Source organism: Sarcophilus harrisii, chromosome 3, assembly GCF_902635505.1.
Source record: "Sarcophilus harrisii chromosome 3, mSarHar1.11, whole genome shotgun sequence".
NCBI classification, from domain to species: Eukaryota; Metazoa; Chordata; class Mammalia; order Dasyuromorphia; family Dasyuridae; genus Sarcophilus; species Sarcophilus harrisii.
Window position 1 is genome coordinate 203,810,349 of NC_045428.1, and position 15,216 is coordinate 203,825,564.

General features: G+C 32.1%; 1 protein-coding gene across 2 annotated transcripts in view; it reads right to left on the bottom strand.

Annotated features, from left to right (window-relative positions):
• WWC3 (WWC family member 3) overlaps positions 1-15,216 on the bottom strand; it is a 184,519-nt gene that overhangs the window by 13,363 nt on the left and 155,940 nt on the right. For both annotated transcript variants that reach the window (XM_031959008.1, XM_031959009.1), the window contains 7 exons: positions 14,448-15,019; positions 11,627-11,747; positions 6,180-6,254; positions 5,363-5,449; positions 1,853-2,045; positions 1,087-1,254; positions 231-382 (listed from right to left, as the gene is read on the bottom strand). In XM_031959008.1, the coding sequence (XP_031814868.1) occupies positions 231-382; positions 1,087-1,254; positions 1,853-2,045; positions 5,363-5,449; positions 6,180-6,254; positions 11,627-11,747; positions 14,448-15,019 (1,368 nt within the window). The remainder of the gene's footprint in view (positions 1-230; positions 383-1,086; positions 1,255-1,852; positions 2,046-5,362; positions 5,450-6,179; positions 6,255-11,626; positions 11,748-14,447; positions 15,020-15,216) is intronic.

Genomic DNA, 15,216 nt, shown 5'->3' on the forward strand with positions numbered 1-15,216 from the left:
ATTTTACCAATAAGAAAACTGAGGCTCAGACAGATTATTTAATGAAAGTCAATTGCTAATTAGCAACTTTAATTGTCTTTCCATTAACTGCATCTTCCTCAAAATTATGCTTCATTTTTCTTGTGAAATGATTGCTTAAATTCTTTTCCAATAAGACCAAAGGAGCTTTCAGTTAAAATTAATTCTTTTTTTTAGAAGGCACATTCTAAAATAGATGGAAGACTGTTCACCTTTCAGATACGGCTTCTGCTTGATCTTCTTTCCTTTCCATCTCTAAGATTTCTTCTTCTGTATATTCCAATTTTACTCTCTCCTCTGCTAATTCTCTTTCCACTGCCTCCAACTGGGCTGTGGTCCTGGCTAATAGTACTGTAACAGCATCCTGAAAGAAACAATGGGATTCCTGGGAACCAATTTAAATCAACTTTTTCTACTGTAGAAGCAAATAATAGATACTGAACATACAAAAGAAAATCTGTTATAATACAGATAATGATCCCTGCTAGCTCCCTAGTAAAAAAAAAAAAAGAATTCACTCCCATACTCAGTAACAGTAATACTTTAAAACTGAAATGCATAAAATATCACCTTTAGTAGAGACAAGTATTTAAAGCCTAAAACAGCTAACAATGAATCAACCGTATTTAAAAATCATTATACATTTAGAAAATCTATTCAGCTGAGCCTTTCATAAATATGTGATGCTTTAATTTTTTTTTTCAATTGCGAGTGTAATTTTATTTATATAGGAAGCTTCAGATGAGGAACTTCCTCTATTAATGAAGATCAGCAATTTCTCTGCCACTGATATTTTAAGAGAGTGCCCTGAAGGGACTAAGAGGTTAAATGGCTTCTCTAGAGTCTCACATTAAATATTGATCAGAGAAGGAAACTTGAACCTAGGTTTCTTCCTTCCATGTCTTCTCTGACAAATATTTTAAGTATTTGCTTTGATATAACCATGCATTTCTATTTATTATATCCTCAAAACTTTAAGATCCCACTAGACTTCTCTTAAAAATTAAAATGTTAATTTTTGACAATTCCCAACAATCAAAATGCCTATAACCTAGTAACCATCTCTACCGTTTTTACACTGGTGTTATTCCCAGGATTCTCTGTTGTGCTTTCTTCCAACTGGTTATTCTCTTTGGTCCTCTGGGGATCAGAGCTGGTGAAGACCTGAACAGAATACCAGCGCAACTGCATTTCACTGGAACTCTCATAATCAGCCAAGTTAATCTGAGCAATTCCCTGGAAATGTTAAATAAATGAAACTAGATTAACACAAAGCATTTTCTGTTTCAACAGATACTTTAAAATTAGACACACACATACGCACACACACACACACACACAAAGAGAGAGTGAGAAAGACAGAGAAAGAGACAGACAAAGAGAGTGAATTATTTTAGTTGTTCCTAGTCCAATCTGTCTTGATGTTGTGACCTTGGGTTTTCAAATGGAAGCACAAATTTTGAGAGAATCTACCAAGTTCCAAAGGCTATAACTATGGATCCAGCAGCATCTCATATGAGTCTAGTCTACTTTGTACCATTATAAGAAGATTATCCAGCAGGTGACAGTTTTTTGTTTTTTTTTTTTTAGCCACAATGACTCACAAAGTTCCTATAATAAGGTGTGAAAGGGTTACAATTACAGGTTAGTGGTGAAAGCAGCCATTCCAATGAGATGATATATTATTCCCCTCTCTCTGTCTGTCTGTCTCTTTCTTTCCCTATGTGCATACATATTGCCATCCCCTTTCTTTTCTATTCTAAATCACTGAGTTGGATTAATTTAAATAATATGAATTAGCATATCTCCCCTTAAAAAGAAAACAATCACTTACCAGCAGTTCCTCTTGAAGTTGATGGTCAACAGAACAAACATACAGCTGAAGTGACTTTAATTTTAAGACACTTGAATGAGCAGGAATTTGGAAAACTTCATTAAATATTAATGGAGCTTGAAATTCCAGAGCTTTGGAGCAGTAAGTGTTTGGTGTGCCTGAGTCAAGAGTTGGCAAATAGACTCTAATGTGTCTGAAAGTAAATTAAAAATAGAAATTAAACAAGTTGTAACAAATTGTAAGATTGTACAACTTATAGACCTATATGTATATGTACACACACACAGACATAGACACAGATTTTCTCTATCTCACTCTCTCCCAAGCTCCCTCTTTTCCCCTCCTTCCCTCCCTCCCTCTCTCTCTCTCCCTCCCTCCCTCCTTCCCTCCCTACTTCTCTCTCTGTATCTGTCTGTCTGTCTGTCTCTCTCTCTCTCTGGCTCTCTCTCAAATCAATAGTAATTACATAGTAATAGATAACACCAAAAACATTCTTTGGCAAGAAAAGTACTTTGGGACCAGTATAAAATAGCACTAAATAAAAGGAGACAGCTTTTACTCCAAGCTCCGAATTGAAACGTCAATGTTTCTCACTACCTTAGTTTCTAAGATCTTGTGTTTCTACATAAAACATCAAAGCTGAGTATTACTTTCATTTGGCAGAAGATTTTTAAAAGGGTTACTGAAGAGGGCCAGCTGGGTGGCACAGCAGATAGAGTACCAGCTCTGAAATCAGAAAGACCCGAGTTCAAATGTGACCTCAAACACTTAACACTTCCTAGCTATGCAACCCTGGGCAAGTCACTTAGCCCCAAATGCCTCAGTAAAAAAAAGGAAGAAGAAGAAGAAGATATAAAAGTTACTGAAGACCTAGGGAAAAGTCTTACATAAAATTCAAATTTTAAAAATATCTACTGGGGCAGTGAGGTGGGGCAATGAATAGTCAAATATGACTTCAGATCCTTAGTAGCTGTAATAAGTCATTTATACCTGATCATTTCAAAAACCCCTCCCTCATATGTATGTGTACACACGCACATTTGCATACATATGTATCTGTATGTGTGTATGTATGAATATAAATAAACAAATTATACATACACACACACCATACGTATATCTAAACACTATGGTAGGTTCATACAAAGACAGAAAATAGTTCCTGCCCTCAGGCTGTTTACATTTTGTAGATTCATAAAAACAAGAAACAAGTTTAATGCAGAGACAATCGATAAAGAGTGCTAGAAATATTTGCTGAAATAAGAGAATAATAATAGCTATTGGTATTAAGGATAGTTTTATAGAAGTATGATCTCAGCTGAACCTTGAAGGATAATGAAAAATATAGGAAGTATAAATGAGGAAGATCTTGTGAGGTTATAGGCAATGTTTAGGAATTGTAAATAGTCAAGTCTTGTTAGTATGTATATCTAGTATTGTGAATTAAGTAATGCAAAATTGGAGGGGAAATGTAACAATTCTTATTGTCTGTACTTTTAAAAAATACTATAATAAAAATTCACTAATTCAGACTACAGGATGACTCATGGAAAAAGTTTACTCTTTACTATCTTTATGGAATTGGAAAAAGCAAATTAGTTTCAAAATTAAAAGAGGAATATTTACTTTAAAAAAAAAAAACCTGCTTGGAATTATAATATTGTATTATAAGCGTAGTATTTATCCTCTTATTTTTAAAATATAATGTACACGAGAGCTTGGAAAGAACAAAATGTTTTCAGTCCTGAAGTGACTGGTTGGCATTTTTCATTTCTAAATCTATAATCTATAATAACCTCCCTCTCTCTGCCCCATCTCCAGCCCCCCAAAACACAAATGTTCTCAATCATCAAAAAAATAGAAGATACAGGATTAGGGACAGATTTCACTAGTACCATTTTTGTCTTCAAATGGCAGTTCTTTGTTAAACTAGTGTATGTTAGTGAAAGTATTGAAGAATAATAAAATTTCAAAATTGAATGTAAAGTCTTAAGAGAAAAGACAGTTTCACTTTTTTTCTATGTACTCCCAGAATCTAACAAAATGTCTGGTACATAATAAGTGCTAAATTAATGCATACTGATAGATTGATTCTTAGAAATATTTCAAATTTCATATTGGTCATCTGCCTCTAACCAATTCAAATTAGTGAGTTTCTACAGATTTTCTATTTCAAAATAGAAATATTTCAAAAATTTCATTTTATATTCCACAAATTTAGATAGTGTGTGGAACATATATATGTGTAGACGTTTCTTTATATACACAAGTATATATGTATGTGCATGTTAAAATAAGAATTCATTTGAGTAGGTTGTTCCTTGAATTTCTATTAGTCTATTTTTCACCTAAAATATTTAGATTATTTATATTCCTCTCTATTAAAAGTCAGTACCTATCCTACTATGGTGGTGACTCCCAATGTTTAAGACGGAGGTATCAAATTCACATTCCAAAAGAGGATAAATCAGATTAAAATGTAATTGGGAAATGTTGAACAAAACAAATAAAATACAATTTAACACAAATAATGGTTTTCTCCAGATCTATTTCCCTATTTCTACTTGAATTTTACACTAGCATTCTAAGATTATTCCCATAGGGAAAGCAATCTCTAGAAAGCTCTACCAAACTGCTAAGGTTCAGCTTAGTCCTCTTTCCAAAGGCAGACTACCATAAGACTAGGGAAACCCTAGATCTTTGAATTTGAAGAGCTGCAAAAAGTTATCAAACTGTGCATACCCTTTGATCCAGCAGTGTTACTACTGGGATTATATCCCAAAGAGATTATAAAGAAGGGAAGGGCCCATGGCCACGAATTTTGGCAACCCTTTTAAAGTAGCTAGAAACCAAAAACTGAATGGATTCCATCAGTTGGAGAATGCTGAATAAATTGGGTATATAAAATTATGGAATATTCTGTTCTGTAAGAAATGACCAACAGGATGATTTCAGAAAGGTGGGAGACCCCAGAACTGATGCTGGTGAAAAAACAGGACCAAGTCATTATTATTCTACAACAATTAGATGATGACCAGTTCTATGGATAGGCCATCCTCAGCAAAAGATCAACCAAATCATTTCTAATGGGAATAACTGAATAAATATACCCAGAAAAAAGAACTCTGGGAGATGACTAAAAACCAAATTACATTAATTCCCAATCCCTATATTTATGCACACCTGCATTTTGATTTCCTTCACAAGCTAATTGTACAATAATTCAATCTATTCTTTTTGTACAGCAAAATAATTTTGTCATGTATACTTATTTTATCAAGTTATATTTTAATATATTTTAACATCTACAGTCATCCTGACATTTAGGGAGGGGAGGGGAAGGGTGAAAAATGGAACAAGAGGTTTGGAATTTTAATGCTGTAAAAACCCATTATATATCCTTAAATAAAAAGGCTATTAAATAAAAAAAAAATAAAATAAAAAATTAAAAAAAAAAAAAAAAAAAAAAAAAATTTGAAGAGCTGACGTTAAATTAGAGTGTTCACTTACATCTTGCAGCCTTCTTTCACAATCAACCCAGCAAAATTCTTGAGCTGGAGGACATTCACTAGGAGACAATCATTTCCTCTATCATGCCTAGAAAAAAAACAGTCAATTCATTACCATGAAACTACTTGGATAAAGGGGTTGGGAGTTGGTAGAGTAAAGAGTCAAATCTCAATTTGAACTGTAACAATGAGAATAAAAGAATATATAGATATACATATATATATATATATATATATATATATATATATATATATATGCACATATATAGACATATTTTTAAAACACACACACAAACATATATGGTGCAATTCCTTCGCAACTTACACAAAGCTGCTTTGTTTTATGGCTGGACATATTATTGTCATTATTCTGTCAGTTATTCAATAGCTACCCCTTTAAAGGAAAAAACTGTAGTTGGAAACCAAAAGAGGATGAAAATTGAGGAATAAAAACTAAAAGGCTATACAATTCTCCCCATCCTGCAGCAAGTAGGAATGGTTTTCTCAATTCCCAGCAAGATTTATAATAATTTTTACAGATAATAAATGCTTTTTTTTTTTTTTTTTTTTGCACTTGTCCCATTAGGGCCCATATTTCCTAACCTGCACTTAATATACTCATTTCTTTCCACTTTCCATTTCATAATGATGCCACAGCAAGCACTCAGTAAACATTTGTTGAAAACTCAGACCCAAAGTGGGTATGTGAGAAGATATGTCTCCTCAGTTCTTTGGCAGTGAAGGGATAGGGAGAGGGGAATCTAGCTACCACCTTCACTGTACTAGCAAAGAAGGAAACAGATTTAGCCTGAACTTACAAAAATCCCACATGTATCTGGGGCTCTTCATTAGTGCTGGCATCATTGTATGCAGGCTCCTCTGTATCCTCATTCCTATTGACAATTGGGAAAAGAACAAGGTTAAATTTCTTCTAGGGAAATTAAATCCATCAGCTCCCACATTAAAAGTTCCCCATGTCCTCCCACTCAAGTTTTAGTGATACTCTTTTTACTAAAAAATACTGCTTTTGGAATGAACTTAGAAAGAACTCCCAATGAAGAAACTCCATCTACCAATGCACATCAGCATCTTTTCCAGTCTTAGAGAATGGCCTGACAATGTTCATGACCACAGGTGTGTGTGCCAGAGATGGGCCTTGAACCCCACCCAGTCTTCCTGATTCTGAAACCTAATCTCTAAACAAATGATGTGTATGCTTTATATACATATATGCATAATATGGGTATAAATATAGGGTTGTTGCACATGTGTGCATGCACATGTATATATACACATACATGTATATGTATACATGCATATAGTTATGTGCATGTATATGTGTGTATATATGATTTTGTTAACCTTAAGGCACTATATATAAATGCTAGCTATCATCATCATCATCATTATAATACTATGCTATCTCTTTTTGGTAACTGGATAGAAAACCAATTAAGTAAATGCTCATCCATTTCAGAGCTTATAGTTAAAATAAGCCTCCAAAATTCTACATTTTCCAGAAAACATCTTTTTACCATTTTCTTAAAGCTTAAATATATAGAAAATACAGTAAGAAAGAACTAGTTCCATGAGTCAAAATGATTTGTTCAGTTTTTTATTAAAATAAGCCAGATGACTCAGAAAGCATAAAAAACAAAAGAATCATGGGATCACAAATTTAGAGCTGAAAGATGCCTTATAAGGTGATCTAGTCCGATGCTTTCATTTTAACACATAAGGAAACTGAAGTCCAGGGATATTAAGTGACTTATGTATATGTAGCATATGTATAGTAATTGACAGAACCGAGATTAGAACTCACATGTTCTGACTTCAAATCAGACTTTTCCTGCTGTACTAAGCCACTTCTCACTCTGAATTTTGAAACAATAAACCAATATAATAAACAGAAATTCTTTCTCCCCCTGTGTGGATTGGTTATAGACATATGCTAATAAGGGGAAAACAGCAATTAATTTTCTCTTAGCTAGGCTGTTGCTTTCATTAGTAAAGGTAGCTTCCCAATCAGGAAATTCTCAAAATATCAATGTAGTTTGGCAACTGTTAGGGAATTTGTAAAATTAGAGAGTTGTGAGGATTTTAAGTGACTTGCCCAGAGTCACCCACTTAGCAGGTGTCTGGTGCAGAACTTGAACCCAGACTTTCTTCCCTAAGATGTTACATTCACATATAAGGTTTATGGAGCACTTTATGACCATTATTCCATTTAAATAAATAATGAATTAAAGAGACTATACTATAAAGGGACCCACCAAATATCAGGTTAAAATTTAAGTATTCTTAAAAAGAATAACACCATTCTTGATTTTTAAGTGTTCAAAACAGTCAATAAATTACATACTTATAAGTATTTCTAGGAATGTGGAACTCTTGAAATATTTTTACAGATACCTAAATATAATTGACCTCCACTTTTCAAGCTTTTCACTGGAGTATCTAATACATAATTAAGTGGACTAATAGTTTTGATTTTTCTATTTGCCATATGCCTTTAGAGGAAATGACAACTGACTAAAAGCAGTGAATGCTATTAGCACAACAGTACTAGATCTGAGGCCAACCTGCAGTATTTACTTTGTGACAGCAGGTAAGTCACTTGCCTTCTCTGTCTCCATTTCCTAGTCTATTAAGTGTATTAATTAAAATCTTAAATATAAAATTATTGCTATTAAATGCAATATTAGAATAAATATAAATTATCATATATATTAAATTAATAATGATATTTGGATTACCTATCTAATAGGGCTATTTTGAGGGAAATGTGCCAAGTGACTCTGTCCAGTAGACTTGTTGAGTTCAGAGACTTTTATTATTTTCTCTAAAATCCCAGCACCTAATACATACAGGGCCTGGTATAGATTAAGTACTTAACAAATGATTGATAAGTGATCAGATCTGAATCAATCATTCAGATGATATTAATCCCCAAAAACTATTTTTGAAGAAAGGCTGCTCAGATCACAAGTTATTGTTGGTCTAAGTTATCTGATTGTCTTTCCTGAGTAAATTGAGTAGATAATTACTCAAATTTCAGTTAGTGGACTGGGATTCAGAAGATCTAAGTTTTGTTCTGCTACTACCTGGTCATAAGACCATGGGTAAGTCAATTAAGCTTTCCAAGTCTCAATTTCTTCATCTATAATAGGAAAAGGTTGGATTAGGGTAGTATCCCTCCAACTGTTAAATGCTATGATTCTCCCCTTGGCTTCTCCTGTATAGATATAGAAATCTGTTCTAAGTCTACCACTCACATTTTAATTAAGTCCGGTCATAAAATTAGAGATTGAAAGAAAGAAAAGAAAAACAACTCAAGAATATTGAACTACTTCATCTCCCTAAATGGGAAATGGCAATCTCTGGAGTATGAGCCCAATTTGGAACCAAATAATTACTCTCATTTTTTGCCCTCAAAGTACATAGGACTTGGAAAAAATCAATATTAAAAATTACCCTAAAATTTAAAAATAGAAAGTTACATTAGGATTAATGTCTCTTTTAAGGAACATTGTCTACATAAGTCTTATTCTTTTAAGGAGTAACTCACTAGATGGTTCATTGGACAGAGTACTGGACCCAGAATCAGAGAAACCCTAGTTCAAATTTGACTTCAGATGTTTATTAGTTCTATCAACTTGGACAAATTATTTAGAAAGAGAGATTAACTCTTAACCTTATTTATAAATGAGGGGCAATAAACCTTTCTCCCAGGATTATTATGATGATCAATTGTGATAATGTTCATAAAGTGCTTCTCACATCTTAAAGAAAAATGTAAATTGTAGCTTGGACAAACAAACAAACAAAAAAATAAAAAAAAAAAAAAAATAATAAACCCTGAAGAAGCCAAGGCAGAGAATCATCAGTATCTAATTAAAGACCGAAGTCAGATTAAGATACACTCAAGAAAAAAAGGGAGAGTATGTAAAAGGTGTCAGTTACTAAACAGTATGATACAACAGTGGTCAAAAAAGCTTAGCTCTATTTCACCTTTTTATATTTATTTTAAACAAACTGCTAACATGGGGGCTGTACACATTCTCCTTTTATTCTTCTTTTGCCAATTACCAACATATGCAATTCAATGGATGTAAGTGTTCTCATACTAGCTCTTTAATGGTCATTTGGTTCTGAATTTTTTGCAAAACAGACTTTTGCTTTCTGCCTTGGAGAAGATACTTTAAATTTTACATAGTATATGTTCTATATACACACACTAAACATAGTGTATAGAACATATGCAATAAATATATAGGATATCTAAATTTATACACTATGCTATATTATATATACTACATGTACTTTATATACTATACCATATAAAGTATATGTGCATGTGTGTGTAGAGTATATATACTAAATACACACACATATATAATTATTAGAAACCTTTTCCAATTTTTAAAAATAAAATTAGAGATAATACCTAACAATGATGATAGTAACAATAACAACAAATCACATTTACTTACTATTTTTAAGGTTTAGAAACTACTGTTAGCTATGCCCAGAGAAAGAACTCTGGGTGATGACTAAAAACCATTACATTGAATTCCCAATCCCTATATTTATGCACACATGCATTTTTGATTTCCTTCACAAGCTAATTGTATAATATTTCAAAGTCTGATTCTTTTTGTAAAGCAAAATAACTTTTTGGTCATGTATACTTATTGTGTATCTAATTTATATTTTAATGTATTTACAAGAGTTTTGGCAATTGTTAATGCTGTAAAGTTACCCATGCATATAACCTGTAAATAAAAGGCTATTAAATAAAAATTTAAAAATTAAAAAAATTAAAAAAAAAGAAACTGCTGTTATCAAGTACTAGTACATGTTACTCTATATTGTAAACTTAAGTCAATTACATACAACAATATTGCCCTATATTGTATTCATGGATATTCACCCATAACTTAATTAAGTATAATAATAACAATCCAAAGTTATTACATAATTAAAATTAATTGTCAAGTATTTAATTTGGAGATAGAAAGACTTAGATTCAAATCCTATGTATTAACTTTTTAAGAGAGATGATTTTAGACAAATAAATCCCTTACCCTCTCTAAATTTCAATCCTTATCCATAAAATGGGAATAATAATAATTTTACTACTTATATATATGTGAAGAATAATTCTGTTACTGTTGCTATCATCACTTTTTTTTTTGTATTCATATACACACTGTCTCTCCCATTAAAATGTAAGTTCCTTGAGGGCATAGACCATTTTTAGTTTATTTGCATACCCTGCATTAAATATAACATCTGGCACACAGAAATAACTTAATTAACAGTTAGTGATTGATTATGTTGAAGAGAGTATGCAAAAAGCTGATAAAATTTTTATAATAAATTTTTTTTTAATTTAATAAAGGTTAAAGGTTATAAAGGGAAAAATATCTATCTAATACTCATTTTTTCAGGGTCTTTGCTACAGAAAGATGTTATCTTTTACGCAACAGGATCTTTAGCAATAAAATATGTTCCCTTATTCTATGTCTAGATTCAAAGAAATATTTTCATGACATTTATCTTCTATATTTCCCATAAGTGAATATCCTGGAGCCAAAAAAAAAAAAAAAAAAAAAAGTTTTTTTCAATGACTTTCAAGGAAATTCTTGATATTAACAGACAGTACAAACTTAATTAAACATAGTATGACAATAATTATAAGAAGACAAAGAAAGCTTTTCAATATTTAAAAGTAATTGTAATCAGCTGGGTTGTTTTTAAATGAAAAAATAAAGCAGGAACACAAATTATAATTGATCAATATTCTCTTTTATGTATGAACAGTTGAATCAAACTGATTTTTCCCCTCGTAGAACAAGGGAGCATAAAAATATATTTACTGGCACAGGAGTCAATGACTACGTATTTATTTTAAATTAATACATTTATAATATACAACAAATTTATTATAAATAATACACGCTTATTGAATGATTGACTCACCGAGTCAGTGTGAGGGCAGGGAAATAGGTGGGTGATGGGAAAAGATCAATACACTACCACCCCCATAAGCCCACAAAGGAATTTCCTCTTTGGATTTAACCATAAACCATATTGAGGGAGATGGAGAATAAAGACAGATGTTTTAGTACTGCAAATCCAAGAGTTCTACTGTATTAAGACATCAGTATAATCATTTTGTTTAGGATCTAGAGAGAGCATTGCAATATCATATCAGCAAATTATTTATTGGAAAAAAAAGGATTAAAATTCTATGGCCAACCTTTTGGTTAAAGGTTCAAATACACCACTGTCACTAGCCAGCGAATAATCAGAGAGACATGCAGAAACCCGTCTGGCCCTCCTCTCTGACCTTCTAGCACTATCTTCTCTTAAAGTAACTGCTGTAGAGAAAAGAAATAAACAGAGTTAAAGGTGACAATACATTTTGACATCTGTAAGAAAAATGTTAAGAAATTATGATGAAAATATGAAAATTAGAGTGAGGTCCAGCTTTTTCTGCTGTAAAACTGGAAAAAAAAAAACTTTAGGGTTACTTTTCTTCATGGCTAAAAATAACTAAACCTCTTTAAAAGCTCTGAAAAATTATTTAAAAAGAAAAATCACTATTTGAAATCTTTAAAAAAACTTCCTCCCCTAATTATTATAGAACACTGTGAAATATTTTGAAATTACAGATAAAAAAAACTTTTCTTTCATTAACCAATATGTGCAACAATAAATTAAAATAATGTTGGTCCAAGAGTAGTTTATACATAGGCATTCAATAATGGGTTTTTTAAAAAATGGCCAGCATAGACCAATAAAATTTTATTTTAAAAGAAAATAGAAAAACCACAATAACTATGTCTAAAAAGGAAACCATGTACTTTCTTTTGGAAGAAAAGACTGATTTTTAACAAAGAATGAAAAAGGTCTATACAACAATGATCAGAGAAGACCAGTGTTAAAATTTTAGATGCTCTCATTTTCTATTTAACAAACTACATAATAAAAGCCACCCAAAATGTACAAGGTATCAAGTCTGTACTTAATAAGCTGGACTCATAAAAATCCTATAACATCTGCTCTTGGGTTTCAATGCAATGAAGTTCATCACTGGGGACTAGAAATCTTGGAGCTACATTTACCTTTAAAATTTCTTATTTATATCTATATACATATAGATATAGATATAGATATATATAAAAGCCAATTATGTACCTTAACACACACATTCCAAAGGGCATAAAAATGTTTGAATAAAAGGAAGGAGGAACATAGTAAAAAGTATGTCACACATAAGGTTTATAGCCCTAATGTGTAATATTTGAAAATTTCTTTTAAAAATTACACAAGTGAAAAGGTCTCAAAAAGCATTTATAAGGATTCAGTAGTCATCACCAACCTTAAAAAATAAAGCAATCATCTATGTGATAGGTTGTAAGACTACCACAAAGATACCACTTCTGTATATCTTGTAATAATAGCCAACCTATATTAGACAGCAATGCAATAAAAATGTATAAGTCAAAGGTAACAAAAAAATACCAAGTTCACTTACAGTGAATTTTTCTGTTGTGCCGCATGAGGAACAAGATAAAAAGCAAAGAATGAAAAGGTGTAGATTTTCTAAATTAACATTTAAAAACATACCATGAATACAGGCATTAATATGTTAATAAATGAATGAGAAAAATATATACTACATACGAATAAAATAAATATATAATACATACTAAAACCAGAAAATTATATTGAGATCATGGTAAATTTTAACTTAAACATACACTGGTTATTTAAAAGTTAAAATATTGTTTGTGAAATGAATATTTCAAAATCAAAGGATACTTCCCCTTCCCTCTCCTCAAAAAAAAAAAAAAAAATCACTCCAACTGATTGAAGATTATGTGAAAAAAAGTTATTTGATAAAAATATTCTTTCCCCCCCACACATTAAAACTGCCTACTAGACATAACAATTTTGTTTTATATTTTTAGGTAAGCTGATAAACTATTCTGAACCTCAGTTTTCTCTAGTTTAAAAAAAAAAAAAAAGGTTTAGAGTAGATTTTTAAAAACCTGTTCTATTTAATGAACATTTTAGCTTCTATGATGGAAGAGAAAAGTGCAAAGGAGAGAAGAGATTCTGGTTTCTAATCTCATCTGCATACACAATTTCTAGTATAGGAACTCTCTACTAACACAGATGATGATAATAAATATTACTTATTATCATAAATATTACAGATTTATAGTATATTATTTCTATACTCGGAAATTACATTTGTGGGTTTGGTAATTATGAATGAAACCTCATCCAAACCCTGGACTTCAAGAGTGCTCCATTTTGACTACTTTGTTTAATATATTGTTATAATCTTCATGGAAAGTTTCGTCATCTGGCTGTGGTGTATGATAATTTACCACATGGTGGCGCTAAGAAAATACATTTTGAGACAATTGCAATTTAAAGTTAATACCAAAACAACTTTGCAGAATATTTGTTATCTGTCAGAATAGCAATGGTAAACAATGAGAGTTTTAACTAAAGCTGTGTTTTGGGATATGAGGTGAGAACGTAGAGGAGAGAAACTTGAGAGGAAAATGAGAAATTGGGATATAAAGGTTCATGTTAATTATTCTGTTTATCTAAAAACTAACTTAGTTTTTATAGCCTTAAATGAAAGGATGGAAAAAAATAGATTAAATAATAATTATTTTAAATTTCTTCTTTATTTCCTTTAAAAATGGCAACATGGTCACACAGAAGAAGTAAACAGTTACCATTACTCTTCTGGTCCTTATCTGCTTCTTAATCCGATATATAAAACACACACACACACACACACACACACACTATATGTATAATATGTGATGATGACACAATAATATCATTTCTGGGTTTGCAGTATTCAAAAGCACCTAGGTACAAAATTCACGTTATCCTGGTTCTGTCAGTTATAAAAATCCCTAATTTGGTATTACTTAATAATAAGTAATACTAAGTTATACCAAAGAGGGAGAAGACTTTTAAATATTAAATTATGTCAACTTCTCCAACTTTCACCCCCGGCCCCGCCAATCTTATCTATAAACACTTACTTCCACTAGTAGTTGGGGCATTTGCCAGTTGTGATCGTGGCTGTTCTCGAACTCCTTCATTATCCCCATGATATCCAGAATGTTGAAGTGCAGTTGTCCCCTGTGTCTCATCCTCCCCCATAGCTGAGGATTGAGCCCTGAGCCTTTCTAGAGCTCCCATCCCTAACATTTCAAATCCATCAGACATCTGAGCAAGAGGGGAATCCCGAGAGGCAGAAAGAAAGGGTGTGTCTAATGGGGAACTTGGTGGAGACAAAGAAGACAAAGAGGAACGAGAAGACAAGGAAGCTAGGGACTGAGGTGTGTCCAGGGACCTCCTTTGCTTATTGAAGTTGGAATGTCCAGTGGACTCAGAGAATGGTGCATCTTTCCCCAGGGAATCAAATGGAATTAGATCAAAGCGCAGATGCTGGCCATAATCTGCATCAGATTTTTCGTATTGGGGAAGGCCGTAGATGTCTGTAAAGCTGATGGAGCTTAAAGAACCCCTGCTGGATGCCAGTGATCCCCGGCTAGATGCCAGTGACCCCCTGCTGCTCCCAGAGGATACTGTCAGAGTGCTGGCAGATAAACTGAAATAAAAAATAAAAATGCAAGTTTTATTACTATGCTTTCAGGACTTCTGCTTGTATACTGTTATATTCCACAAAAAAACTATATAATAACATTTATTCTGTAAGATGAAAACTTAAAATACCTCCTCCTGCTAACAGTAACTGTTAACATTTGAATATTGTTTTTTTTGTTAATAGTTACTGTTTTATATTTT